At 35.4% G+C, this 12,232-nt stretch overlaps 1 protein-coding gene across 7 annotated transcripts in view; it reads right to left on the bottom strand.

The window, feature by feature from the left end:
- Positions 1-31: 31 nt before the first annotated feature.
- KANSL1L (KAT8 regulatory NSL complex subunit 1 like) overlaps positions 32-12,232 on the bottom strand; it is a 148,341-nt gene continuing 136,140 nt past the window's right edge. For 5 of the 7 annotated variants that reach the window (XM_032403111.1, XM_032403082.1, XM_032403069.1 and 2 more), the window contains 7 exons: positions 10,462-10,590; positions 7,935-8,053; positions 7,036-7,160; positions 5,543-5,597; positions 4,168-4,280; positions 2,384-2,552; positions 32-1,495 (listed from right to left, as the gene is read on the bottom strand). In XM_032403111.1, the coding sequence (XP_032259002.1) occupies positions 1,265-1,495; positions 2,384-2,552; positions 4,168-4,280; positions 5,543-5,597; positions 7,036-7,160; positions 7,935-8,053; positions 10,462-10,590 (941 nt within the window). In that variant the 3' untranslated portion in view covers positions 32-1,264. The remainder of the gene's footprint in view (positions 1,496-2,383; positions 2,553-4,167; positions 4,281-5,542; positions 5,598-7,035; positions 7,161-7,934; positions 8,054-10,461; positions 10,591-12,232) is intronic. The other 2 variants (XM_032403090.1, XM_032403097.1) reach the window with 2 other exon arrangements.

Raw genomic sequence — 12,232 nt, 5'->3', positions numbered from 1 at the left:
GTATTGAATGTGAATTTTTTTCCTTCCTTAAAGGGATTAGTATAATTTCCAATCCCTAACAAAAAACTTAGTGTCAAATCCCCCCAGACTAGGCCAGATGGCCAGGATTGTCAGTTATATGGGTACTATAACTTGAATAACCTTTTTTTTTTTTTTTTTTTTTAACATGAGAGGAGTCGTCCTCAACTTTTACATTGAAAAAGTTACGTGATAGCTTCAAAAGGAATTTTCCTTAATGTACACTCCTGTATTCAGTATTCAAGCATTACCCTTTGAAAAATTTTAATTCTCACTCTAGAATACAAGTAAGAATAGATGCTTATTTGAATAGAGTGAGCTATAGTAAGGAATGACCAAATTCATTAGAAATAAAACATTTTTTATACTGATAGTACTTTCCTGTTGCTTATTTTAAGTTGGTGTCTTCTCTTCACGAGATACATAAAATAAAGTTCAAGTTTTAAAAGAGACCAATATTTAACTCTACTTTGCTTGTCTTAAGCTGTTAGGAGTGAATGGAAAGTAACCTGTGTTTAGTCTAACAGATAATGGTGATTTTAGATAAAGGCGTGTTGTGTTATCTGGTATAGAAATTTCCATAAATAACTTCTATTGGTTAAACATGTTTTTTAAAAAATCCCCTCCCCATCATCAAGACTTTTAGATATCCATTATCACTGGAACCTGTGCTTTGTTTTAGAGTGCAGCTTACACTTCATGGGGTAGTTCATACATGCATTTTCAAGTGGAGTGGCCACTGCCAGTGTTTTTTAAAACGATGTGTGTGTATACATATGTATACTCGTACACACATACTTGTATATTCTAATATACTTCTGAGGCAATTTTAATGAATTACCATAGAAATTACATAGAAATGTATAGGAAAAAGAGCTGTCATTTGATGCACAGGTATATTTGTATATATATATGTATGTGTGGGTATAACGTCTTTCAAAAACCATTTACCCAGTAATGTGATTTAACATCAGATTGCAGCAGTTAATTTTTTGGTGCTTGTGATTTGTATCATAAACACAAAAGACTAGCACTTGTCTGTAGGTGAAAAGCTAGTTATTCCTGTGGTTCAGGAAGGAAAAAGAGACCTACCTTGCCTGTTTTATAACAGCATAAAAGATTAATACATGCAGTACATGCTCTTACTCTGGAATTGTGACTGAAGGGGGTGGGGGATGGAGAACAGGGCTTATTTTTTTTCTCCTGTCTTCCATTCACTTACATACTTTTCTTAACCTGTTCCCTGTCACCTATTTTTTTTAACATGAGTAAGTCCTAGACCAAAAGGTCTGTACTCTTCCATTTCGTCTGCCTGCCTTTTCGGATGGTGACCGTTCTCTGGTGCACTGGTACAGAAGATTTCACCACAGGAGGCTGGGCTCGAACTTTCACTGTGATCCTTTTTTTCATCCTGGCATAGTAAGGCTTCTGTGTCTTCATTCTTCAGCGGAAAAGCCCGTCGTTCCCACCACAAAGACTGAAAGAGAGAACATCTTCAGTTAAGTTTCAACTAATTTGTTTAAATTCATGTATCAGATAATCCTTTAATGTCAGTTTTGTAATTACTGTTTTGTTCTCTAGTGCATAAATGTACAAACTTTCATTTCGACCTGAGTATCTAGCAACTCAAATGGGACGTTCCTGGGAATTGTTGAGAGACATTTCCCTTGCCCTTCCACAAAGAGGAGACGCTGCTGTGGGGCATCAGCCTGCATTTTGGGCATCGGAGCACGCTCGGAAAGTCCCTTTCAGAGTGTTTTGATCTCCTCCTACTTGAGTGTCTTCATTTCAGCCCATAATTACTACAGACACCTACTGACTTTTCCTTCCCCACGCTTTCTACGACTTGCCGATTAATTTCTACAGTTTCTGCTCTCCATTCTAGATCTCGTTCTTTTCCGCCACCTGCTTATGAAGAATAGTGCAAAAATGTATAGATGCTGTGTTAGAAAACACTCCCCTTGAGGTAAGAACTGGATCTATGGGGAGACAGGTAAAAATCTCTTAGAAAAAGAAATAGCTAACATTTACTGTGTGCCAGGTGCTGTTCTCTCTAATCAGATTGGTTTTGTAATGAAACTTGGATAGAATCCCCGTTTCCTAACAGAGGAGTGAGTAGGTGAAACTAGATAGAGATGTTACATGAAAAGATAAAGTGTTTATTAGTGATAGAAACTAGAATGCTGGAATACATAACCTCTCTGATTTGTACCCAGCATTTTATACTGATTTGTTAAGTAATGATGAATCCTTAATTTGCCCTTTCTTAACTTCTTTTTTAACAAGCACTTTCTACACATAGGCTTTTAAAAGGTTAAAAAGGCATTTAAAAGGAGGTTTAACTAGTTGTATATATTCCACTTACCTTAGTTTCTTGACTTTCATTTAATGAAGGTGAGCTCTGTGCACTCAGATCCTGGCTCTCTGAAGGAAGCTCAGCAGGACTCTCAGCAGCACAGTGCTGACCACCACTGAAGTCATTAGGGTATTCTTTCAAAAGCAAGTCCTGTCCTTCAACATTTTTACTATAGGCTCTAGCAAGAAAATCAAGAAAATATTTAATTGTTACTTCTTCAGGTCTTAACATTTTATGAACAACCCCAAGTTATCACTAAGTCTATTTAACTTGGTAGCTGGAAACAGTCCTGCCGATTTTAAAAATTTTTAAAAATTCATCTGCCGATCTTCCTGTTATCTCAAAGACTTAAACAGTATTTTAGAAATAATATTTTGTGAATTTGCCAAATTATAATAGTGGGTTTGAGTTTTGGTGGGTTTTGTTATTGCTGTTATTTTGTTTTTAAATGAGAAAGGACAGTTACTTGATCTCTACAGTCTTTCTGAGTTCCCAGGGTATTCTATATTATGATGTCATCCATGTAGGACTCAATTCACATTTTCCTCTTTACTTCTGGAAAGTTCTATCTCTGGAATGTGGAGAAAGATGAGAAATGAGTCTCATGTGTGTTAAGACAGCTCTTGGAATAAGGATCTAGAACAAATCTGGATATTTTGAGACCTAAACAGAGAAATGAGTTTTAAAAATACAGCTGAAGGGGTGTCTGGCTGGCTTAATGGGTATAGCCTGCAACTCTTGATCTCCGGGTTGTGAGTTCTAGCCCCACGTTGGGTGTGGGGCGAATACTTAAAAGTAAAATCTTAAAAAAAAAAAAAAAGAATGCAAAAAAAATACAGCTGACCCTTAAAATAACACAGGGGTTAGCACCAAATCCCCTATGCAGTCAAAAATTCGCATGTAACTTTTGACTCCCCCAAAAACTTAACTACTAATAGCCTACTGTTCACCAGGAAGCCTTACCGATAATATAAACAATCGATTCACACATTTTGTATATGTATTATATACTGTATTCTTACAATAAAGTAAGCTAGAAAAAAGGAAATGTTATTAAAACCATAAGAGAAAATACATTTATAGGACTGTCCTGTAAAAAGTCTGTGTATAAGTGGACCCACATAGTTCAAACCTGTGTTCAAGGTCAGCTTACTAAGCAAATGAGAGATGTCCCCACATTAAATCTAGCGGACTACCAGACTTGAACACGATCTTGCTTTGTGAGTTCTGGCTATATTAAAACTAAATCCAGTGTAAATATAAAATACCATGGACTTTCTCAAATATATAATTACTAATTATGTTTTTAGGATTTAATTTCCTTTCCCCCAAAGTCATATTTTTGAAGTATTTTAGACCATCTGCTTTTTAGACTAGACAGGTTTCTTGAGCAAAATTTCTTTAAGAACAACATGTTTTTTAAGTGGTTATGTTAAAATAGATCACCCGGATTCTAATTCCTAGCGTTAGGGCTGCTGTTAAAGTGCACTGAAATGGCCTACTCTATCTAGGGAGCATTTTCACATCATTTGCTGAGTTAAATCTATTCCTCAGGTTGACAGTAAGCAATAGGAAATAGTGGAGAAAAATAGAGAAATGCATTTCATCAGTCATAGCCAAAATCTATTTGGAATGTACTCAATAAATGCCATGTTTCACTTCTAGTGCACAAATAACTGATGTTCTGCAGTATATTTTCTTCCTTTTTAGGGGTCTCTCTCATTACTCATGCAGAATTTTTGTTGATTCTTCATGGATTTCATGGTTTGGGCTTTTAAATTGTTAACACCTGCCTGCTGTTTCTTCTGTGCCACTTGCTTTGCTCCCATAGTGACCATCTGGCTTGCTCTCTCTCTTCATATTTTTTGTGTCTTAGGGAGAAGACTTCATCAGAAAGATCTTCTACCTGGAATTAGAAATAAAGTTTTTCTTTTATCAGAAACATTTTGAAATAGGAGAACAGGTGTCAAACAATTCCTCATCAAGAGAACAATATAGGAAGAAAATTCTAAAATAAATCTAAGTTGAGAGAACAAGTGTTATGAGATGAGCTTCAAATTCCAAAATAGAGGGATTAACTTTTTTTTTTTTTTCCCTCTTTTACAACTTTTTTCCTATTGGGTCATGTTTGAAGACTTACCTAGATTACAGATAGGTTCACAGTGCTTTGCATAAAAAATTCTCTTAATGCTTAATTCATTCAAAGATTTATACTGATTGCCCTTTACTGTTCTAGGAATGTTAATATCAAAGCAAAGTGAAACTGAGAAAAATGAAAATTAACTAATGACTTAATCTGGAGTTCTAAGACTTTGGTGGTACTGGTTTAAGAATTTGGGTTTCCTGGCTAGGATCATTCTAAACTAGGGAAAAGCACATTAAAAGAGGGGAGGGCATTAAAAAGTTAATTTTGATAGTTGAAAAACACAGTCAGTGGGCCTAGAAAGATTATGACACAAAATGTCTTACATAATAGTGCTTCTACAGAACATCACTTTCAAATTAGTTTGGTTATATAGTATTTTTCCCTGAAATTGTTCTTGTCTTAATGTAAGTTTTACCCATACAGGCTCATAGTCCCTTTCCTGCATTCTAAAACTCTGAAACAACAAGTGTTCTTAATTCATTCAGTGACACAGCCTGATCTGGCCAAATTCTAGAACTGTTTTCTATAGAAACATTAATATTTGATTATGAGAACTATCCTAGACTCCCTCTATGTCTTATGTGATGTACCCATCACATTCACATTACTTTCTCAAGTCCAAAGGTTTCCCAATTCAAAAGCCGTTTGTTCCCAACGTTTTGAATGTGGCACTGTAGACTTGAATATTAAAACTAAATCTCTTCATGCAGAAAAACATGACTAATACTGGGAATGAATATAGATATTCATGTAAATTCAGTATTTCAACAATTCATGTAAGCAAAAGATTTGTGTTTTTCTTTATTACATTTCTTTATAGATTACTGTCTTTGCAAATTTGCACGAAAACATTTTTCTAATGAAACTAATATCCTTAATGAAGAATTTTGTTTTCATAAGTGAAAAGAAAAAAATCAGTGCATGTTAAGGGGCTTATGTTTCCGTTTAGTTCCTCAAACACCAAATTAAGTGGGCTTCGTAATATATAAAGTGCAATTGTCCATAAGTGAAAGGCAACTTACCTCCTCTTCACTTACATGATATTCATCCAAAGGCTGAAGAACAGCCATCCTCCAGCTGTTGAAGATACAAACCACTTTCAGCTTTTAACTAAGTGTAGCAATTTTATTCTCTAAGCACACACAGCTAATGCAGTAATGTTTTCTTTCCTTGGGGCTTCCATTAATTCAAATGGTTGTATTTTCATACTTTTTTTTTAAAGAGAACAATTTGTGTTATGAAAAAAAGACGAGAAGGTGAGACTTTACTTTTGGCCTTAGAGTAAACGGTCTCCTCTGCATAGCTGCATTCTGTACCTAAGAATGTACCAATTTTGAATTAAGTCAGTAGATGCTGATAAAATGGCTTGGCAAGGAGGGAGGGGGGAGAGCATGGCCTCTCAGTTTTAACTACTGGATCACAGACTTCCTCTGTATTTAAACAACCAACCCAGCCAGCCAGCTCCAGCCTTCCAAAGTAGATTGAAAAACATCATTGCTGCAGAACATCGTAAGCACAAATGTTACTCCTTACTTTTATGTAGAAGATCTCAATAGATTCTCTGTAGGATTTCTCATAATACCTCCTACAGTATTAAGAGTTCTTAATACCTCAAAGTAATTAGAAATAAGATCTGAAATCAGTTAGAATAGAGATGGGTAGGAATTACTGTAGTTGTCACTGAGCTTTTATCTGTTTCCAATCTCTTCTACCTACTTCCTGGTACCAGATTCACGTTCTTAAAAAAATGTTTTTCATCATTGCTTAAAAAAACAAAAACTTTGAATAACTTCACTGCCAGTAGGAAGCAGATCTGTGTATGGCATTCTGGGACCTCTAGAATCTGGTTCTAATTCCTTTTCTAGCCATAACTTTATCACCCTACACAAAAGTCTCTCTCTGGCGTAGCGTGTGCCTTTGTTGTGGTTTCCCCTGTGTGAATAAACTGTTCTTTCTCCCTCCTTCATGATGTCTTCCCACGTCTTCCTACTAATCTATTTATTGCTGACTTGGCAACAACACATCAAATTCTTATTTTTGTTGTTACAAGTGTTACTGTCTTATAATGTGAATATTCCTTGCAAAGGTAGTTGCTTTCTTTGAACACTTTGCAGTCTTGTGCAAAACTCCATTTTAAAGAGCAAGGATTATTTGTTACTGATTTACATCCCTAAAGTACCTTTTTGTGCTCTCTCTCTCTCTCTCTATATATATATATCCATACACACATACATAAGAGATAACTAAATATCACTGTATAAAAGACTAAGATTGCAGAGTAAGTCAGTTTTAGGAATTCCCAGTTCGTAATAAAAGTTGACAACTAAAGTGATAATATATGGCACTTTTTTTCAGCATGAGTAAGGTTTCTTTCACCATTTTTCCTCCGTGGAGTGGAAGAAGGGAGAGAGGAGCATCTTCCTTTAATTAATTAAAATTTTAACTTCACTCTGAAAATTTAAGTTTATTCAAGAAAAAGAAGGAAGAGCAAATAAAAAGATGTAAGTATACATACCTTGGAGTAAGTATTTCCTTATATTGGAGTTTCTCTAACTTAGCTGGGGCAACTAATGACATGGGAATCACAATATTATCTATGTCATAAGAGCTCTCACTTCTCAGTCTCCGTCGTGCAGTATTCTGCAAAGGAGGATCATAGCAGTTTTACCACAATATCTAGTTACCTGCGATGCTGCCCTCCTCTCCTGAGGCCTACTCTACATGTTTTATAACTATGTTGTGATAGGCCTGACTATAAAATGTTAGGAAAAAACAGGAAAGCTGCCTATGTCTTGTAAAACAACACAACCCCTTCTGGCAGGTATGCAGTGTACATTTCTGTGTGCATACCTATAAGCCTATTTTTAAGACCATAAAAAACATGAATGCCTTAAGTTGCAAAACTCTTACCAAAGGTTACCATAAAGCACCCTAAATGTCAAGAAAATGATCATTTAACAAACACACTTCCTTATTAGGAAAGACTATGAAAATATTTGGTGTGACATTTAGTAAAGATCGTTTTTATACTCTTCATTTATGTGTTCCTGGTCCCTGAGCTTTACAGTTTTTTCTAAACCCTTTTACCTTTTAACCTCTATTCTCTGACCAGATGACAAAATAGTAAGAACAACACGAGTGCTGGATTCTTATTAAGCTTCCTGGTAAGGAGTAGGAATGGTTATGATAGTTTTTCACACAGAGGGAAAAAAAAGCCATAATCAAGGATTACTGAGTTATCAGCTCACTAGTAAAAAAAAGTTTAATCAGATTTATTGTTACCTAATAAGATACTACTAAATAAGCCAGTATGTGCTGGTAAAGTAAGGCTGTTTATAGATTTTGCAAGTTTTTTTATCAGCCAGTTTTAAGTCTATAAAGCAATTTTAGAGTTCAGTATGCAAAAAAACCTACTTGTGATGATGAATTCTGGGTTCTTGATACAACATTGACATTAGTAACAGCAGTAAAATTGCTATGGGATCCTGGTTCTGTGCGTTGAAAAGCAAATTCTTCAAATCTGGTTCTTTCTCCTGCCATGGAAAGAACCGTTGAGAATGTCATACATCAAACAGGACTGATAGGTATTAAAGTTACTTTCCTACTTAGGTAACATGATTCCCTATCTGTTTAATTTTTTTCTTTTTAAAATTTATGTATCAAAAAATTAAGGAAATTAAAGAAAATCTTACCCACAGTTCTGTCACAATTATTTCCATTTTCAGGGGTCCTGGCAAGTTTTTATACAGTACATCTCATCCCCTCTCTTTACTCTGTTCATGTTTTCTGTAATGCCTATTATTTGGATGTTAACCTCCAAAGACTTAATCCCCTTAATTTTCTCTATTTTCTCATTTTCTTATATCTTTGACTTTTTGTTCTAATTTCTGGGAGATTTCCTTAACTTGATCTTCTGACCCATTCTACTTAAGACTTTTTCTACTAAGTCATTGGTCTGTCACTCATTTATACTATCCTATTCTTATTTCATGGATGGAATTTCTCTTTTTCTCTCAAGATCTTGATTAGAACTTTGCTACTATTCTTGGTATTTTCTGTGTTTCTTCCATGTTTCCTTTTTCCATTTGTTTTGATTCCCTATTTGTGAATATATATTTATTCACTTATTTACCACCCTTATTTTACTTCTGATCTTAAAAAGTATTTTCCTATGTAGTGTAAAATCTAATACCCAGTCCATATTTACATTTTTCTAGTTGTTAAAAAATGTCCTTTATGGTTAGTAGTTTCTTCAAATCAGGATCCATATACTGAAACTGGTTATTGTCTTTTAGGTTTCTTGCAGTCTGGAAGTTTGTTTTTCATGACATATGTTAAGGTGTTCTGCACTCCAGGGAGTTATCTAGTTACTTCTCTGTAGTATAGGATCTTACTCTCTTCTGTATTTCTGTCAGACTTGAAGTTCGATCAATTCAAGTGAAACATTTTGTATCTTAGGTAATGTGAATTTCATAATGGATCTTATTAAGAGATACAAGTTTTCCTGTGTGTTGATAGACAGACAATCCTCAACTTACAGTGGTTCAACTTAGGATTTTTCAACTTTATGATGGCCCAAAAGTGACAGGCATTTAGTAGAAATCATACCTTGAGTTTTGGCCTTTTTCTGGGCTAGCAGTATGCAGTAGGATACTCGTGTTGGGCAGCAGCAACAAGCCACAGCTCCCAGTCAACCATGTGATCGCAAAGATAAACAATCGATACACTTAACAACCATTTTCTACCCATACAACCATTCTTTACTGTTTCAGTACAGTATTCAATAAATTACATGAGACATTCAACACTTATTTTAAAATAGGCTTTGTGTTAGATGATTTTGCCCAACTTAGGTTAATATAAGTGTTCCCAGCACATTTGAGGCTAAGCTGTGGTGTTTGGTAGGTTAGCATATTAAATACTTTTTTGACTCAAGATTACCATGGGTTTATTGGGATGTCACCCTGTCGTAAGTCAAGAGAGGAAGATGTGTGTGTGTATGTAAGTTCTTCAAAAGCTAAGGTGACTCTTGGTTGTCTTTAAGATTGAGGTACTAAAAAGCACAATGATATCTCTGGTTGTGGCTAGGAGTTTAATTTTGTGCCACACTAGCTCATCAGGTAGTGATGATCAGGTAGTGACTTGGGCTGATATGGTGGCATTTCTAGAGATAGTAGTGATAAACGTGTTAAGTCCATTAAGTATAATTACAGTCCAATACATCTTGAATGCAGTTTTTAAATTATTGGGTATATTGACATAATACATCTGGGGAATACTTGACTAATGTATATAGTGTTCTGTCCACTAGAACAATGAACAAGAACCAAAACATAAATAATTTGCCATTTAAAATGTGTATTTTCTGGTAAGTTTTTTAATCGTTATTTGCAATAACTTTGGAAACCAATAGTCCCAAATCCCCACAACAAACCCCACTTTGTATTACTAGAAGAGTTCTAGTTTCAAAGATGTCTATTCATCATCTTGGAACTTTAAGTTCTTAAGGGAAATTGAACTAGTTGGTTGAGTTACGTTAGGTGAATCTCATCCAATTTCTCAAAATTCTAAGGAAGCTTCACTGAACTGACACCTCCACGTAAGTACCAGAAATGGTTGTAAGGCACCTCTGTACTGACATATTTTGAGTCCAGAACACAGCGTTGGCTTAAGTTCTGTCCAGGAGGACAGTCCCTAGAAGATAACTGTAGTTAGGGAATATAGGAAGGAAATCTTTAATTGCCATCAAGTGGATGGATGCCCAGTCCACAAACAGTCCTCAATTGACTACGTGAATATGCCGTTTAACATTCATAGGACCATGGATATTTTGTGTAATAGGGACTATTCTGGATTATAAATTTCCATGAAGCAGAGGTTCTTTGAAGATCAATTTATTTTCACTTTTTAGTACTAGTGCTCATATTCTCATTTAACCTACCTAATGCTGTTTCACTCAAGTGTCTTTTCTTTCTTCCCTGGAACAGCTGTGCAGAAGATTCTGACCTTATTTGAGGCTTGCATGTAGGAGAATATCCATTTCTCCACTGATTCAGAGAAGTATTATGTACTAAAACAAATAGAAAGGAAATGTGAAGTTTTCCTTAACACATAACATGTTAATTTGTTTTTACTTACAACATTGCAGAACATTAATTCACCAGTTCAAAATTACATACAATGAGAGAAATACTTACATGTCAAAATGGAATGCTCCTAAACTGAAAATACCCCAGTAAGATTCCTTAAAAACATCTTCAAGAAGTGCCCATTTTCCTATAGTTGCTCCATTACTTGAAGGGGATGAAAAGAAAAGGTTACCTGTTCTCAAAGTCTTCTAAATTACAAAATCTTAGGAAGCTGTTTCAGGTCTGTAAATCTTGGCTGAATATGATCTGAATCCCTAAGTTAGCTCCCCACTCGCCCTTAAATCTGAAAGTAATTCAGGATCAAGTAAGAGTCTGTAAAATCACAATAGGGACCTCTTGAGAGCAAGAACCAGATTTCATCAAACTGACAGTACCCAGCACCATTCTTACACTTTAAAAGCACTAAATTCTCTCAAACTTTTAGGTCACTTAGTATCTCTGTGCCGCAGTTGCCTCATCTGTAAAATGGATAAGAGCAGCTATCATGGGCTTATGAGGATTAAATGAGTTAATCCCTGTAATAGTCATTAGAAGGATATCTGACGTAAGTATTCAATAAATTAGTTTCATCATGATTATTATTGACTATCTGAACCCCGTATTTCCAGTACTGGCTTAGTAACCAAATTGGCTTCTTTTTTGAAGGGTTTGGAGATGAAAAAGAAATGTAGGCTGAAGTGCCAATTTCTCACCAACACTGAGGGGAAAAAAAAGGATGGTCTACTAACAATAACTGGGACTCTGATTTCAAGATGACAAAACACCCTAAAAATAATAGACAAAAGGTTTATACATAGACATATGCAAAGATCTGCACATATACATCCACATTAGCAAGCAATAAAAGGGAACTTGTAAGTAAAGCAGAATTTGTGAGGAATCTCTGAAAGACTGATGATATAGGGAGTTGGAAGAGCAAACAGTGCAAAAGCACATGGGAAAGTGCTGCCACAAAAACAGGATCATCAAAGGTGCTCTAGACCTGGAGGGAAGGGAAATGGTGCAGGACAATTACCTAGATGGATAGTTATCTGATAGGATGATTACACATGCCAACTTCTCAGCCACACTCCTTGAGATTACCTGCCTTAATAGGTACCAATCTGAGTCTTGGACAAAGCAATGGATGGGTAGAGAGAAAGCAATGCCCAAGCGCCTCATTTTGAAATATGTCCTGCCCGTCCCTAACTGCTTCTGAAAATAGTACTGAGTGCAAATTTCTACCCTATCCATGAGAAAAGGATCTCATAAATAACAGTGGCAGAACAGTTTTAATAGTGAATATCAACTTTAAAGGTGAGAACTCAAAGCTCCAAAAATCTGAGTATCAACACCATAAAAAATGAAGTACAAATGAACCATCTCAAAAAACAGTGAATGGATTCACAGAATACAAATAACAAGTCTTTAAAAAAACAGTGCCGAAAGAAACAGGCAAAAGGTTCCTTTAGAGAGACCTCAGAAATGGAAAATAAAATTGTTCATATTTAAAAACAACCATCAATAATTGGGCTAAGTAACAGAATGGACATGGCTGAACATGACAATCAGTGGGTTGGCAGA

The sequence above is a fragment of the Phoca vitulina genome, unplaced genomic scaffold (assembly GCF_004348235.1).
Source record: "Phoca vitulina isolate PV1807 unplaced genomic scaffold, GSC_HSeal_1.0 scaffold1, whole genome shotgun sequence".
Taxonomy (NCBI): Eukaryota; Metazoa; Chordata; class Mammalia; order Carnivora; family Phocidae; genus Phoca; species Phoca vitulina.
This window is presented reverse-complemented; position numbering and strand designations above follow the sequence as displayed.